Consider the following 18228-nt stretch of genomic DNA (forward strand, 5'->3'; position numbering starts at 1 on the left):
AAAAAAATAAACCCATGCCATTGGCCTGCTGCTTACTTTTCCCCAATCTCAGTGAAGAAAATGTCGGTGTGTTTAACTTCCTGGGTGGCGGTGCCTACTAGATGGGAGTTAACTATACTTGGTGATGTTTCTCAGGCCAGACAACAAAATAGGCCTCACTTCTGTTTATTGAGCAATAGTTGCTGTGAGAAATGGCTCCTGAGCCCACTGCCTGAATGTCACCACGGGGAAGGATAAATGGAGGTGGTATTCCCGTGCCAGTGACAGCCAAATCCCAACTCTATGTTCCTTCCTACCCACAGAATCTGCCTTAATCCATCCCTTGTCTCCATCACTTCTAAGAACTTCTTAGTTGCACTAAGGAGAGTTCAGACTGTCAGGAGTAGGAAAAAAAAACAGCAAAAGACAAAAAGAAACATCATTATGATATTTTCTAGGAGGAAACATACATGACAGATGAATTCCAAAACAGATACAAACAGGTACAAACCTTTATGAGCCATTTAGGAAAATCCTCACAAAAATGGCCTATCTATCATCTACATGAAAATATGATTAATTCTGTTGTGGCCCAGATACAAGACAGTGATCAGTGCTGCAGGGCACTTTTCATGTGCCAAATATCCAGTTCTTGCTTCACCCAAAGTGCATACGCCCACTGAGAGCCAATATGCTCAAGCCACCTGTGTGGGATGGCAGGAGCACTAAACTAGGAGTCATCAGACCAACTGACAAGGCTGCCCCTAATCTGCTGAGTTGCCTGGGTGGGGCAGTTGTCCTCTGTGGGCCTCTGCTTCCTTCTCAAGAAGGGAGAAGGGCAGGAGAAGAACTGAAAACCATCACTGCTGGCTTAATTCAGTCAACTCATCATGTGCCCATCAAGGACATGGCATTAAGCTTTAATTCAAGATCATAAAGCAATTTTGAACCCCTACGCTATCACTGTATATGAAGAAAAGGTGCAAAAGATGAGCTGATGCAAATAAATCTGGCCTGACAATCAAGAGTCCTGGGTTCTAAACCTGACTCCTTTTTCTATCTGGCTATGTGAGCTTCTTTGACTTCAATTTTCTCATCTGTAAAATGAGATTGTTGGCATGGATAAACGATTTCTAACCGAGACTCCATGGACATCTTGGGTTCATGAGTGGGATCTGAGGTGTTCACAAAGTCCTCAAAATGTATGAAAATTTTTGTGGCATAGACATATTTCTAAAGAGGCCGCCTAGAACTTTAATCACATGTGTAAAAGACTTGCAGTTCAAAAACTGTTAGGCACACTGTTGGTGGGAATGTAAATTAGTACTGCTATTATAGAAAACAGTATGGAGTTCCTCAAAACTTAAAAATAGAGCTACCATATGAACAAGCAATTCGACTACTGGGTATACATCCAAAGAAAATGAAACCAGTAAGTCCAAGAGATTTCTGCACTCTCATGTTTATTGCGGCACTACTCACAATAGCCATGATATAAGATCAACCTAAGTGTCTATCAATGGATGAATGAAGAAAATTTGGTACATAGACAAAATAAAATACTATTCAGCCATAAAAAGGGAAATCTTATCTTTTATGACAACATGAATGAACCTGAAGACATTATGCTAAGTTAAATAAGCCAGACACAGACAGACAAATACCATTTGATCTCAGGCATATGTGGAATCTAAAAGAGTTAATCTCAGAATTAGATATTAGAATGGTGGTTAATAGGGGTTGAATGGTTAAAGGGGAGGCATGTTTGGGAGACACTGGTAAAAAAAATACATAATTACAGTTATATAGGAGGAATAAGTTCAAGATATCTATTGTAGAGCATGATGACTATAGTTAATGGCAATATATTGTTTTCTTGAAAAATGATGAGAGTAGATATTAAGTGTTCTCACCACAAAGTAACTGTGAGTTATTGCATTTGTTAATTAGCTAGATTTAACCATTCCACAATGCATATGTACTTCAAAACATTATGTTGTACAATATAAATACATATAATATGTTAATCTAAAAATAAACAAAAGAAACTATTAATAACCACTCATCTAGGTGAAATCTGTGCTTTCTTCTAGCTCTCAAAATCCAATAATTTAATAATGATACTGAAAAATGTGAAAATGACACAGGTTTGGGACAAAGCAAAAATAAACTACTCAAATAAAATCAATAACAGGTGCCTAAACAGCCAGCCTGATGATCAAAGCTTTGGCACTTGCCTAGTTGGCACAGTCTAGGGCCTGAGAGCCCCCTACAGCTAACTGGATCCTTTGGCTATCTATCACCAATGCTGAACCAGAAGCCAACAATTCTGCTTCCTCCCTTTGCTGGGTGTACTTAGGGGCACTGGAGGTGGAGGTGAGGAGAAAGTCTATGGATGCACATTATGCTGCTAAGGGTCAAAGCTGCTCCACTCTGAGCAGCATAAACAGCCACAATTCCCAGCCACAGTTTGGACTCTACCATATTAGAGATCAGAGACATCCACACAATGGTTTCAAGCTCACTCCTGAGCTTACCTTGAGGAAGAAAGCCCTGGCAAAATGACGGGGGAATGCAAATCAGACTGCAAGAGAAGAGTTTGGTGGTGCCATTTTTTTTTTTTTTTTAGCTTTTTAGAAATATTAAAATGACCTTTAATGTGATCATTTTGGTGCATGTATTTGAATCATGTCTGCCTAAGTTTCTAAATAACAGTGCTTTCTTAGCTGGAGAAAGAGCACATCTCCCCAAAGATAATATACGGTGCAGTATTTGTTTTCTAAAACTGCTCATTGTTCCATAGAACCCAGGACTCCTCCTCCCAGTAGATTTCCATGGCCAAGGTCTGACCTTGTATGATTTCATCCTGGCTGCTAAATCAAGAGGAAAACAGAGAAGCAGAGGTGCCAGAGGAGCCTGGTCTGCCCTCTGCCTCAGAAGCAGCTCAGGTTCAAGCTGAAGAAGCCAGGAGCAGCCTTTCGTTCATGTGGCAGAAACAATCTCCTGGGAATAAGGGGTTCTCAAAAAATGTACCAGCAAGAGGCAGGCTGTGGAAAGACTCAACTCTAAAGTCGAGCAAACCCACGCTTACATTCTAGATGTGTTACCACCACCTGATTCAGGGCAGAAAGTTACTTCATCTCTCTGAGCTTCTCTTGCAAAATGGGGACCATAATAGTTTTTATCCCATAGATTCATTGTGAGGATAAGTGAGATGAGGTACATAGTTTTACTGGTGGCATTACTATCACTGCTGCTGTCACTATTATTATTATTACTATCAAGGCTGTTGTTAGAATTACAAACAGCGTTTATGAAGTTTCCGGCATATAAATCAGGCCTCTGTAAGTGATTCCATGACTACTGAGTTTTTTCCTTAACCTCTGGCCCTAATCAGCACAGCGACCCAGCAGGAGTGCTCAGGACCTACTGACCCAGCCTCTTACCTTCCTTTTGTTGGTGGGATTGACATAGAGGTAACTGAGGACAGTCTTCAACCCCACTTTGTCATTCAGCTTTTCATAGGTGGTGCCATAATCTGTCGACCTGCAGGTAAAAGAGAAAACAGAAAGGGAAAGATCGTTTTATCAATAGGCAGCTATGTCTAAAGAGAAGCCAGGCTCTCCACCGACCGACCAGCACCTTTCTTCCAAAATCACATGAGTGCTTAAAAGTGTTCTTCAGAGATAAAAAGCCCCATTAATTTTAGAAGAGCAATTAGGCTAATGCATCTGCTTACTACCTAAGCGTGCTCCCCTTTGCTCCCAGCCTTTCTCAGAGACCTACTTTTTTGCCCTTTGTGAAATTGCTTGGTGAAAGGAGCTGCTGGAGACTACCTGACTCCCATGATGCTCAGCCTCACCCTCCGCCCCTCGCCCACCCCGGCTCTGTGTGGAGCTGTGGAAGCACACAAGTTCCCGCCAGCAGACCCTCTGTATGGGAGTTGTGTGTAGAGGTCATGGAAGAGTGGCCAGGCTATCTCCCGAGGTCACCAGGGTACAACCAACTTCATACACACTCCATTGAGCCTGAAGCAAGGGACCCTTGGAGATCCCTAGAACCTCATACCTCCAGAGAACTTATGGGGTCCAATGGCTAAATGAGACCACACCAGGCAGAGGGTTGGATGCTTTACATGGGGACAATGATGTGGGTGTGTCCAGGGTGAAAAGCCCGTGGCACTGGGCTGCTTACAGGGGAGGGGTTCACCATTCCAGTGATCCCGCTGGCTACCTGCTCCTCCTCTCCAGCACACCAACTGATGCCAAAACCAGAAGTAGAGGCTCCTTTCTTTCCATCCTGCCTTCCGTGGTAGAGAAGGGAGATAGGGTGCCAAACAGTGAGATTAAATTAGTTGACCTCCCTGCCATACTGTTCGCCTGCCCCCAAAACCTACCCCACAGAGACCTCCCTCCCTTTTTCCACCATCTGTATCATCAGTTCTCACCTCCTCTTCCCGTCATCACTAGCCTTGGCTAGACTTACAAAACTTCTCCAACTCAAGCTTTAGAAGGACACAGAGTTCAATGCATTTTCTCTGTAGTCAACTGACCTTGTAAGGGCCTGAAATCCGCCACAATCTCAATTCCCAACTCTGGCTCTGAGCCTTGCTTTGAACTGGCATTTGATGCCCTAGTAACCACCAGCTCCAGCCTTTGCTTTGAGCCTTTATCCACCTTCTAATGCTAATCAGTGCTTCCCTGGCCAACAACTTAGCTTCAGAAGCTTAGTACTTAAAACTATATAACCTTTGTCTTCTTTTTAAAGAGACAGGTTCTCACTCTGTTGCCCAGCCTGGATGGAGTGTAGTGGCACAATCATAGCATCACATCAGCCTGATGGCTTGTGCCTCAAATTCCCAGGCTTAAGCCATTCTCCCACCTCAACCTCCTTCCCAATGTGAGGACCATTAAGAGTCATCCCCACCCTCATCCAAGATGGCAGATTCCTGGTCCCTGGGCCCAGTGTAAACACCCACCTGCACCTCCTCTGTAAAAGCTTCTCTAGCCCTCCTCCCAATCACTGCTCGTCTCTTTTCTGCACCAGAACAAATTTCTCCATCCTTAGGCACCCAAGGCACACTGTACATGTCTCTTTTCTAACTTTTCAATAGTGGCATGATTGATTTCTTTTCTGTTTCCCCAACCACAATGTAAGCTCCTCAAAGAATTAAGGAACATCATAAAACTTCCTTCATAAGAGGAAAGAACATGAACTTTGGGTGTAGCAAAATCGCTGTTTCATTCCTACATCCAGAGCTCTCTTGTTACATGACCATGCACAAGTTATTTACCCTGCTGGAGCCTCAGGTTCCCTATCTGAGGAATGAAGATTCCGGGTGTGGTGGCTCACACCTGTAATCCCAGTACTTTGGGAGGCCCAGGTGGGTGGATCACCTGCGGTCAGGAATTTGAGACCAGCCTGGCCAAGATAGTGAAATCCCATCTGTACTAAAAATACAAAAATTAGCCAGGCATGGTGGCAGGCACCTGTAGTCCCAGCTCAGGGAAGCTAAGGCAGAAGAATCGCTTGAACCCAGGAGGCGGAGGTTGTAGTGAGCCAAGACTGTGCCACAGCACTCCAGCCTAAGTGACAGAGTGAGACTCTGTCTCAAAAAAAAAAAAAAAAAAAAAAAAAAAAAAAAAGAATGGGATAATTTAGTCTCACAAGGCATTTGTGAGGTTACAAAAATATAAGACATGGGAAACCTCCTAACAGAATGCAAGTATACTAAAACAGAATGCAGGTACACTAAAATGTTAAAAAATAAACCAAAGTGAAGAGGCATTCATTCATTTCTCCTTTCTCCAAAATGTACAGGACAAAGTTTTACACATTATGCATACTCAGCATGTTTACTGAATAAACAAACGTCAATATTTCAAACCTTCTCTAGGCTACTGGCTCCACATGATAATCGGTTATGCTAACTTTAATCATCAGTCCCCCAAAAGCTGACTTCTTATTCTCTGACTTTTGTCTACTGCAGGCACAGAAGCTCTGGGAATCACTATCAATCTTTGTCCTTGTCTTTCTCTCTACAACCCAGATCACTCTTCAAGTCTTAATGATTCTATTTCCTAAATAACTTAGATCCCTGGTATCCTTTCCATCGTCACACCAATGCTGTGGCTCATATATCATCATGTTTGCAACAATCCCCCAATTTGATGCTCTTCTTGAGTCTTCTCCCTCCCCCACGCATCCTCCACGCTGTTACCAGGCTATTTTTCTACCCCAGATCTGTCCACCTCGCTCCTTGGTAGTAATTGCCCATTGCACACAGTCAAGCTGAATCTTCCAAGCTAAGTCTTGTAAAATCTGGCTTCAACCTCCCTTTCTGGACCCATTCCCAGCCACTTGCTCCTCTGGCCCTTTCTCTCCAGCCTCGCTAAACTTTCCTGAGCATGTCCTACTGCCCTCTGCTTCTGTATGCATCATCTCCTTGTCTGAACTATCCATCCCTGTTTCCTCTACTTGGCAAATTTTCCTCCAACCCTCAACATCTAACTCCAACATCATCCTTTTCCAGCTTTCGCGGAGGGAATTAATCACAATCTCCTTTGTGGTCTCGTACTATCTTGTACGCATTTCTATTTAAGCATTTATCTGTTGGTTTGGCTATACTGTCCTTATTCTGTGATCTCTTCCTTGGCTGTAACTCCTTGAAGACAAGAACCATTTTTTATAACAGCTCCAGTGTCTTGCACCATGCCAGGTACAAAGCAAGTGCCGAAAGTATTAGTTTTTGTATTGTTTTAATTTGTCTTTACTTGTAAGAATGAATGGATAAATGAGCTTTTCCAAACCTACTCACAAGTTTTTAACCAACTACTGATGTCTAGTGGTAATTCAACACACAGCAAACAATGCCTAGAAAACACGCTTGATGCTTTCAATGCTAGCACAACAGTGCAGACGGTACAGTCTAGCAAGTTCTGTCCTAGGGAAGGGTCTGTAATTCACTTGTACTAGAATTAAGGTTAAATGACAAATCACCCTGAGCAACTATCCTATGCAGTGCAAGAGTGGAGATAGACCATGATCTCTAGAGGCTGTCATTTGCATTTTTATTAATCCAAGTAAAATATTTTATAGAGTTAATTACTTCTTAATTCTACACTCTTGAAGGCATAAAGGCAGCATGGTGTGGAGAAAGAACATTGAAGCTGGAGCCTAGAAATCGAGACTGTAGAACTGATTTTCAAATGCACTCAACGTGTTACCCTGGACAAGCCACTTTTTGAAGGCTGTTAAAAATTATTCTGACACTGGTTAAAATGATTAAGTAAACTTTATTCAGGACTACTGCAATATGTAGAGGGACTATTGCAATGGGATTTTGCAGTAGGGGAAAGACATAGGGCTCAACTCCAAATAGAACAAGGAAAAGTGGGAATTTTTGATAAGAGTCAGAGGAGAGGTCAGTGGATGAAAAATTGCTAAAAGGAGAGGGTAATTCTTTGCTAAACTAATCTAACAAGATTCTTGCTGAATGCAGGCCAGGGTGATCAGATATTACCTAGATTATAGTGGTGGATGAGGACTTTGATTAGCAACAGAGGTTGGGAGATTCTGGCTAACCTGACTTAGAAGGATTCTTGTTAAAAATTGGACTCTTGAGAACATGCCCAAGCTGCGGAGCCTAGTTTAAAAAGAGCTCAGAGGATTCTAACTCAAGTTTGGTTAAGGAAAGCATCTTTGTCAAGTTCCATTCCATCATTAACATGAGAGGTTTACTTACATAATCCTAAGGTCCCTTATGGATCTTAAATTTTATTAAACCACCAACACAATGCTAAGTTGTTTTCCAGCTAGCATCTTTTCCTCATACTATCTATAGCAAAAATCTTAGAAGAGCTAAATTCTCAGGGATCCCTGCAGGACTGATGGAAGTCACAACAAACTTCCTTCCTGAATCCAAATAACTCTCACAAAAGATAGTATGCTGGTCACCACACATGGTCTCACTTTCACAAGCTGCATGACAGATTAACACTGACTTTGCTATTTTCCAAAAGTGGCTGCTGAAAAGAGGGACTTCCCAACAAAGGACACCCTCTACGTCTCAGCCTCCTCCATGCCTCTGGCAGGTTCTGCTCATTTAGTCCGAGAGGAACAAGTCCTATTTGGTGAAGATACCTCAGGGAGCCTGGGAGCCTATGGAACCAACAGTGCCCTTGACTCTGTCCTTTCCAGGATGGCCACTGCACACTGCCCTCACCACAGCATTCTGTGGGCCCATTTGGCCTGGGGTGAGGGGCCAATGTTAGAGAGGTCTCAGCCCCATTGCCAGAGACAGTTATGCTGGCAGAACTTGCTCTTACAAGAAAGCAAACCATCTTCTCTACTTTGTGATTCCAGACACCAGCCGGTGGGGTCACTTAGAGAAAACAGGCTCATCTCATCAATTTTAAAGCTAGCCTCCCAAATCTTGGCACTAGGTTCATAAGACTGAAATGTTCAGAACACTGGAACCATGACACCAGTGCACTGAGCCAGCCATGGGCCTGGCACTCTGCCAGTTACCATTCTGAATTTTTCAGTGCACACAGCTAACCTGGAAGGTGGTGCATGAGTTGAGTGTAGCCACGGGGCTCTGGCTCCCATGCCCTGGATCCAGTTACCCCAACCCCATTCCACTGTCACATGTGTGTGCACACACATGTGTGTGTCTCTCTCCCTTGTTCTTTTTTTTCCTTATGAATTATTTCCAGCACACAGAAAAATACAATGCAATGCCCATCATTTGGCCACTATTAGATTTAACAAGTGTTTGTGTGCATAAACAACATATAACCTTTTTGAGTGTTTTTACATGTACATAAGTGTTATCGCATAGGATATATGTTCTGCAGCTTGCTTATTTCACCCAATATTCAGCTTGTGAGATGTATCCGTGTTACACACCTAGTGGTCATTGATTCACTTTAACTGCTATCTAGTGTTTCAACTTATGAATAAACCATTCTTTATCCTTTCAAACCACTGAGAAGTATTTTTTTTAATTTGCTATTATAAACAATGTTACAATGAACATTCATATGCATGGCTTCTTGTGTATTTGTAAAGAAAAGTTTTTCTGGGGTGGCACCTCCATGTGGGTCACCTCTAGGCATAACTTCTACTTCACTGGCTATTGACGACGTCTTCTCCAAGGAGGCTGTACCTCCAAAGAGACACTGGTCCTTGGCTTCACCACCTGCTCAGGCACCTGCTCATCATCTGGCAGGTCCTGTCAGCTACCTATCACTCATGTTACTCTCCAGGTACCTGACGCTGACTGGCAGACTAGGCATCCTCCCTCTTCAACTTTCCAGAGGTGCTCGGGACTATTCTACGGCATCAACTCCTAGTCTGAGTCCTGAAACTGTTCACTGAGTTCTTGTCTCATCCAGAGGCATTCGGAAGGACTTAGTGCAGACTAGTACATTGTGGGAGGAACCCCCAGCCTGACCTGCCATACACTTGGTCTTTCCCACAGGGCCACTCTCCCACTGACAATTCCAGGAGTGGAGGTTTGAGTTACCATATGCTTTTTATCTACCCAGCAAGCTCCCACTCCTCTAGTGAACTTCTGGAGGAGAGGCTGGTGGCAATAAGCATATGGGCTGCTATTTTAAAAGAAAAAAAAAAAACAGAAAAGACATCCAGTTGATGCAGCCAAGTCAGCCTCTCAGTAGAGCTGAACTGCAGCTCAACCTCCCTGTCCTAATGCCCCAGTCTGGCCAGAGATAGGCACTCTGCCAGCTCTCACGGGGCCATCTGATGTTCTTGATCTGGGTGAGCACATGGATTACCTTATCCAGTCAGCACCTTCTCCTGGTGTTTACCACCCTAGTCCTCAGCCCTCTCTTCATTTCCTCTCCTCTTCTTGCCCCTGAGCTCTGCAAAACTAGGGATCATTAACTCTGGCATCTTTCACCAGTCAGAATTCATCTCCTCAGTGGCCTGCCTTCTAAGGGATACAATCTAAAATTGGTTGTTCCTTTCCTCTCAGCAACTCCTGCGTTTCCAGGTTTGGCTCGTTACTTTGCATACATTTATCAACCATGGCATCTGACATGGGCTAGGCACACTGTGCTTTGCTTTCCCTTTCTGGGCATTTAAAGTAGCTCTGGCTCAGGCTGGTAAACTTTTTTTCCTGCAAAACAACCAGATAGTAAATATTTTGGGTTATGTGGACCTCCGCCACAACTACTCAACTCTGCCCTTTTGCAGCTCCAAAAAGCCAAGCACAATAGCAAAATGAAAGGGAGGAGTTTGCAAAAGCAGGAGGGGTATGATTTGGTGGTGCTGTTCTAGCTGGTATCAGCTAGAGGTAGAGAATATCAGCCTCTACCTCTATCCCACCGCCCCCCTCCCTGTCCCCAGTCATGTTCTCATCCTGCTTTTGTCTCTAAGACAACTTCTCAAGATTCCTGCCTGGATCTCTGATGCCCTAGAGCATCCTTCCCTGCCTGGCTGCCACACCAGGTCAAACATCTGCCTCTGTCTGGCATTCAATGCCTTCGTAGTTTACCTGCTTTGCTTTACCATTGCCTCCAATGTCCAGATTGTCTCCTTGTTGACTCCCAGCTCTAGTACTCATTGTACTACAAAAATCTTTCCTACAATTCCCACCCACACCCTCCTCTGCATTTATACCAATTGCACCTAAGAGCTCCCTATTTATTCTCTGAATATACAGATATGCTTTTGATCTTTTCAGCAATTGCTAAAAGCTTCTTGAAAGAACAATCACAAATGAATTTTGTTTTAAATTTCTGAAAGTGCAGAGCACAGTTCTACATAAAGAAAACAAGAAGATTGGAGTAGTACAAAGACAACTGAACTCAGAGCCAGAACTAGCTATGCAAGCTTTTCATGTCTCTGATCCTCAGCTCAGACAATAGGGTTGTTGTTACTCAGATTCAATGAAGAGTGATAAGATACCTAGCTTAGCATCTGCTAAAAGCCCTTGTTCCGTATATGCTTATGGCTGTCATTTTTATGAATACCCCTGATTGTATTGTCCTCAAGGGAAATCACCTTGTTTTCTTTTTCTTGATTTATACTCCCTACACTTAATAGGGGTGAGGCACATGGATACCCAATAAATCATTAAAGGATTTGTGGACACTGGTTCCAATTGTTACCATGAACGGATGACAAGACCCAGTTGCCTGGAGAATCAAAAGATAGAATTATGCTTCCAAGTGCCAGGCCTTGGGGAGCACCCACTAGCAGCTCCTTCAGGTATACTCCACTGAGATACACTGAGGATTGTCAACAATCAAAGACCATAGGCTATTAGGTGCTCTGGTGTGTGGTGAACCACAGCCCATTCCAAGGTCAGGGTCAGGACTTCCCACAGCACAGCTCCAGACCAAAGGCTGTTCAGAGAGTTGTGATGGAAAAGCATTGATGTTCCCCTCTGGCCTATTCCACTCCTCATTTTAGGGCCAGTGCCCAAAGCCACATTAATCTGTATCTTTGCAATGGCAGAAGCCCAGCCTGACCACAAATAACCATCCAGATAACTAATTTCAGACCTGAAGCCAAAAGCAAGTCATTTAAATAGCTTCATTCTCCAAGTGGGTATTGCCCTACCCTCTGCTTCAGAAACTCCACAGGAAGGCTGATGCCAATGCAGAAGCTTACACAGCTCTCCCTGACCTCTTGTTACCTGACTCCTGGCTGCATTGTCTAGTCTCACAAAGAGAGGCAATGATACAGGATAATTAATTCATCTCTATTTCCTCCCGCCCCCACTATTTGAATGAGAGCCATCACAGGTTCTAAATGTGGAAAATTGGAGGTTCGCTGTCTTTGGAGACCAGTCATGCAGAATTCGTGGTTTAGATCAGATAAGCTGTAGATCCACCAGCTTCCCAGCACACATCTCAGCTAGGACAGAGGCTGAAGTATGTGGGGTTGGGCCAACATTCAGATCTTCAGTTTCTTTCTTTTCCTTTCTTTCTTTGGTGTGAACACATTAGTTCTCACTGAAGACCTTCAGTTCAGATAATAGGGTGGTGAGTTGTTATATTTAGGTTTTAAAAGGCCAAAAAATCTAACCTATCAGCCAAAAGACCTATTTGTATCATGCACATAAGGGAAAGAAAGAAGCCCTCCAGGGAAAAGAAAGAGCACACAAACAGGCCGATGAAAAGGTATGACAGCCCATAATTCACTGCATCTCTGTTGATATGAACATAACTGAATAACAATCATCAGAGAGAGGCTAAATAAAGCATATTACACACACACACACACACAGAGTACTATTCAGCAGCATTCAAGAGTAAAACAGATATCAGTTATTGACCTGAAGTCTCTAAGACATAATACTAAATATATTACACACACACAGTCTATCCAGACACAACAAAGCAATACATTTCCATTAAGTTTATACGTATGTAAATAAATACATACAAAATCTAGTGGAAAATATATAAAACTACTAATAGAAGTTACCACTGGGTAGGGAACTGGGGTGGGCTGGGGTTAGGTAGCTAGAAGCACTTGAATTTACTTGTAATGTTGAGATGTTTTCAAACAAAAATGTAGCCAAGTGTCACTCATGTAGTTAAAAATTATAGCAATAAAGTGATTGTTACCAAACAGTGACATTGTTAATCAACAAATTAACACATCTGTAGGAGAACCCAGTTACAGATAAGCTTCTGCATTCCAAAAGGCAGACCAACAGAATCATAAGAGGATTCACTTCAGAGTCGAGCAGATTTGGATTCAAATCCAGTCTGTGGAGCCTCAGGCTAATGATGTAAACTCATGTTTCATATCTGCTCAATGGGAATATAAATGTTGCCTTCGTAGGACTTTTGTGGAGCTTATATAGCCCTACTGTCAGAGGGTTCACTTTGCTGTCAGTTGTTGGGGGATACCATGGTAGACCAATAATATTATCACTGGAGGAGAAACTGCCTCATACATTTCTGGGCAAACAACAGCTGTGTTAGAGCTACATAACCCCAGTGGGCAGGCTAATGCCACCTCATTCCCACCACATCAGCAGTAAGCTGCCAAAAGACACGTGGGAAGATGGGGAGTCTGCTACACATAATCAAAGATAGCCTCCAGCAGGTGGCCAACACTTACAAATTAAAGTCTAGGGAAAACAGACCCAACTTTTCCACTAAGTTTTCCTGGGAAAAAAATAATGAGTCCTACACTAGCAGGTGCTGGACAGTTTTAGCAAGGCATCGCTGTCTAAAAAATAAATATATTTATCATTTCTCTTTAAAACTGCATAGAGCCGGTTGGGGCCCTGTGACATGTGCACAATTACATCTGTTTGGGCACACCCAGAAACCTCCAGGATAAAATGTGCAGCCACCTAATGAAGGAACATGAATGGATGGAGAGCCTTCAGACCACCTTCCTACCCTCAAGAAACTAAATTCTGTGTCCCACTCATCTTTAAATATTTTCCATCTCAGTAATAAGCACAACGCCTTGCACATGGAAGGCACTCAATGCTTTCATTAATCACTTTATCAATTAATGCAAATCTCTCCCCTCCCAGAGTCTTCAGCCCAGGAGAGAAGAGAGTATCTCCTTCTGCTGCCATCTTCCCCAATGGGGCCTCTGATCTTACCTGCCTCTGCTTTCCCAGTGCTCAGCATCTTCGTCACTCTCAGAGAGCATCGTATCTGCTTTCTGGGACCGCATCTTTTTCTGTTTTCTGCTGTTGTTTTATGTCATTATTTAACTTTTTGTGCATGATGCTTCTTTCTCCAGATAGAATAAGGTCTCTGAAGTCAAGGGACTGCCTTGGACGCCTCTTTTAACCCCTAAATCATGCTGAATAATGCCATGCAGGGTAAATCCTCAAACTGAGAAAATATGTCCCAGGGACTGAAATAGTCACATTCAGACAGATTCCCTTCTGACTGAAACTGTTCTGCTGTGAGAAACTAATAGCAAAGCAGATACTCCTTTGTGCTAGACCAGTTTTACCCGTTATCCTACTGGCCATCCAGAATAGAAAGAGGGCTAAAGTCTTCCGACACGTGGTGTCTCCCAACACAGGCAAGAAGAGGAAATTGCCAGTTACCAAGGAGTCAATTACAGCTCTCCTTTTTGAGCCTCTAATACTACAGTAACTTCACCTCCTTTTGGGTCCAGAAACGTAAATTTCATTTATCTCTTCCTTTGTAAGAATTATGGAGTGATTGCTATGCTCTCTGTGCTGTGTTAGATGCACATCATTTAAAACAACTGCCTATTGGATCCTACATTTTACACTGAATGTTCTTGACAATAGGCCCTAGGAGTAGGGCATGAAAAGCAGTCTCAGTATTTTTTAAGCTTTCTTTTGAATGGCTAAGCAGGAAAAAGCAATTAGCTAGAAGTTGGATTTATTGTCAAGTCATAGAATATGCCTTAAACTTTCACAGTGACTCTTAGAGAAGTGTCCCCTCCAAGATCTGAGGCAGTGCTCATCTGAACCCACGTGACATGGGCTGGCTCGGTAGATTGTTTCCATAGCCTTGGATAAAAGGAATGTCACATCCTAGGGTCTTTTAAAAAAAATACTGAAAATTTATGGTAGAAATACTCTTAAATTTTAGAAAAAGGATAATGCACAAGATAGCCATATCATATAGAAAAACCTCAGTTAACATTTTGGTGTGTTTTTCTTTAACCCTTGTGTGTTTACAAAATTTGGGGTCATTATTTATAGAGTTTGGGTCCTGATTTTCCATTTAACATAATATTTTAAGCATTTCCACAAATTGTTACATATTTTTCAAAAATATCATTTTATTTTAAAGCCTTACAACATGAATGCATCATAATTTACTTTAACTATCTTCTCTGGCCAGTTGGTCAGTTTCTAGCCAAAATCTTGTATTAAATAACTTGAATATGTATTGTCAGACATAAATCTTTGTATGTATCATTATTTGTTTCCCTAGAATAGATTCATATAAGTGCAATTACTAGTTCAAAGGATAAAAATTATCATTAAAGCTCTTGCTATAAACTGCCTTACAGACATACTCTGGCCAACCTGCACTTCTGTTAACAATGTATAAAAGTTCCAGTTTCACTGCATGCTTGCAACATTGGGCATTATCATTTTGAAATTCCTGTACATAGACAGATGCTCTAAGATATCAAAGGACATACACATTGATGCCAAAGCGTGATAAAAATCTCTGAGTCCTTTACTGTATCTCCATAACAGAATACCATGTCTTTAACAGTGGTTGGTCCTCAAACTTTTAGGACTCAGGACTCCTTTATACTTTTAAAAGTTACTAAAGACCCCAAGATATTTAATTCAAGTGTGTTATATCTAGCAATACATATTAAAACAGAAATTACATCTGAGAAAAATTTACCGAATTGACTCAGTTTAAAATAACAATAACCCTGTTACATGTTAACATCAATAATATAATTTTAAAAACTATAGTTTCCAAAACAAAACAATCTCATGACAAAACTAGCATTCCTTTACTTTTCAAATTTTTCTTTCAAAGTTCTTTAATATCTGGTTTCATAGAAAATACATGGATTCTCGTATCTGTTTCCACATTCAATCTGTGATAATATCAAATATGTCAGGTAGCCTCTAGTAAACTCCATTGTACATTCATAAGAAAATAAGAGTTTAAAAGGCATATAACATTTTATTATTATTAGGGAATAGTTTTGACTCTATCCATCCTCTGAAGAGAGTGGTGGAGGCCCCCAGGGGTCCCTGTGAGAACAGCTGCTCTGTACCAAACAACTCCTGGGTCCCAAGAGGACTGTAACTTACAACATGTCTTATTAGTATTATCATTATTATTAAATCTATGCCCACTCACAAATTTCTTCTCACTTCAAACCTTTACAGTTCAGCTCGGGCTCCTCTGTAAAGCCCTCTCATCTACCGTGCTCTTCCGTTCTCTTTCCTTTCTCTGGTTTTCTATTGCTTTTATATATCTACAGCACCGTTTGCCCTGTCCCCTCTGATTTTCATAGTCTCTTGTCCTCACCACAACTATAAGCTTCTTGAGGTCAGGGATCAAGACTCGGGCAGATACTGAGACTCTGTAATTAATTTCTCGGAAGACTGTCACCCTAAATCACTGTGGCATTAAGTAACTAACATTTGCATAGTGCTTTATACAAAACACTTTCTCTTAAAACAGTTCACTGAATCCTCACCATGACCCTCTGACATAGGTGTTTTATCTCTGTCATAAAAATGAGGAAACAGAGACTCGGAGACGTTAAGTGACTGACCAAATGACAATCCTGGAACTTGAACCCGGGTCATATGATTCCAAATTCTATGTGCTCTACTTCAACGCCCGACCATTTATTTAAACAGTAGAAATTGAGCGTCTGCGTCACAAAGTATCACATGGCAAGGGTTTCACTGACTCATCTGCTCAGGGGGTCTCCATGGGCATTTCCTATTAGAAAGCCATGCAAGTCTAAAAAGGAGAATGCTTGGCATCAAAATTAGGTTAGAATTCCTGCTCTCCTACCTACCAGCAACACGACACCAGAAATACTGCCTAACCTTTCCAGGCCTCAGTTTCCCCACATCTAACATGGGCATAATAATTGCCATCAAGCAGTGTTATTAGGAAGATTCAATGAGAAAACCGACATAAAGCATAAGGCAAGAATCAGCTTAGTTTCTTGACAGGCTTTCATTCCTTCCTACAACAGTCTTACCACCATTCCCTATTTCTCCTCTGGAAAATAACAGCGACTTCACAAGATGAAGAGAGTCACTTTCTATCATCTGAGCAATCTGACTATTGAACAGAAAAACATATTTTATCTCAGATACCTGGTTCTGAAGTCTTTGGAACAAGAAGGCTGCAGAAGCCCAGGCAAAAAGTATAACTGGAAAGAGAAGACAGCCATTTTCATGGTCAATCCATGCAAAAGCCTGCAAGGGCCCTGGCTCAAGGATCCAGTACCTCACAGTCCATTCCTCTCAACAAACACAGACATTCCTCAAGCCCATGACCTCTCAGAGTCACTGGAATTCAGCACTTTTCCTGAGATGGGTGCTCCCCTGAGTAAAGGGAGTGCTCAACTGGGCTAGTCAAGGTGCTGACAGGAGCCAGAGTACCAGTCAGAAACAAAGTGTATCTCAGCCAGTTAACAGTCATCAGGACTGGCAGCAACATGGCCCTATCAGCCATCTCCAGTGGCTCACACTTAAGCATTCAGCAGGCCCCGTAAGTTACGGTTGATTGGGTTTCTAGTGTTGTTGTTACAGACACTCTTTGTTTCCAACCAAAAACAATGCTTCACTGTTTGATTACTCTCTTTCTCTGTAAAATGAGATGGTTGGAATCAATGATCTCAAAAGTCCCTGCCATGCCCAACATTCTGTGCATCTGATCAAGCTCCAAATGGCTTCTGGTGCTTCCAAAATGCAGATATATGCTCCAAAGATGTAGATCTGTCACCACTGAGAGGCCACTGAGGTCCTGCAAAAACTGCCTAAGTGAGACAGTGTCTCTGGAGGAAGCATTCAGCTGCTCAAAGGTTTGCCAGCCTCTGCATCACCTAATCTAGGCACCAGTGGGAACACTGTCAGAAAGAAAAATATGGTCTTAGGGAGACAAGACCATCTCTCAGTAGATAACTAGAAAGCAAGACATGAGCAAGTCCTGAAGGCCAACGGCTGAAAAACATCAATTTAAATCTAACGACAAGACCACCAGGAAATGGTAGGCAAGATGACATAGCACATTGGTGAAATTCAGAGATAGTCCTCTCCTAGAGAGATTGTAGGTGAGGTGGAGGTTTGAGGAGGGAGATGGTAGGTAGCAAAGGTCTCAAGAGTGCTATTAGATAAAACTCTGAGGACAAGGACCCTACTAAGTCTCCAGTGCACACTCCCTGATACATTGCAGGAACTCAATGACTATCTTTAATGAATACATAAATAAGGGATAAATGAGTAGGAAGCAATTAAGCCAAATGGAATATATTAGCAAAGTGGTTAAGTGCACAAACTTTGAAGTCAAATACATGGTTTCAAGGCCTGGTTCCAGCACTTGATAGCTGTGTGATCCTGACCAGGTCACTTAACCTCTTTGAACTTCAGTTTTCTCACCTATAAAATGGGCAAAACTATCTAAAAAGTATTTCCAGGGTTGTTTGATAACTCAAGGAGGTAATGCACATGAGGCATTTATCACAATGTCAAGCATATTATAGGCTCTTAATAAATGGTGGCCATTATTAATATGATGATGGTGGCAATGTCAA

The 18228-nt window shown here is 42.2% G+C and overlaps 1 protein-coding gene across 4 annotated transcripts in view; it reads right to left on the bottom strand.

Moving 5' to 3' along the window:
* LOC105478298 (sortilin related VPS10 domain containing receptor 3) overlaps positions 1-18228 on the bottom strand; it is a 612041-nt gene that overhangs the window by 339300 nt on the left and 254513 nt on the right. For all 4 annotated transcript variants that reach the window (XM_011735416.3, XM_071069164.1, XM_011735417.3 and 1 more), the window contains one exon: positions 3426-3525. In XM_011735416.3, coding sequence (XP_011733718.1) covers positions 3426-3525 — 100 coding nt within the window. The remainder of the gene's footprint in view (positions 1-3425; positions 3526-18228) is intronic.

Source organism: Macaca nemestrina, chromosome 9 (assembly GCF_043159975.1).
Source record: "Macaca nemestrina isolate mMacNem1 chromosome 9, mMacNem.hap1, whole genome shotgun sequence".
Classification (NCBI taxonomy): Eukaryota; Metazoa; Chordata; class Mammalia; order Primates; family Cercopithecidae; genus Macaca; species Macaca nemestrina.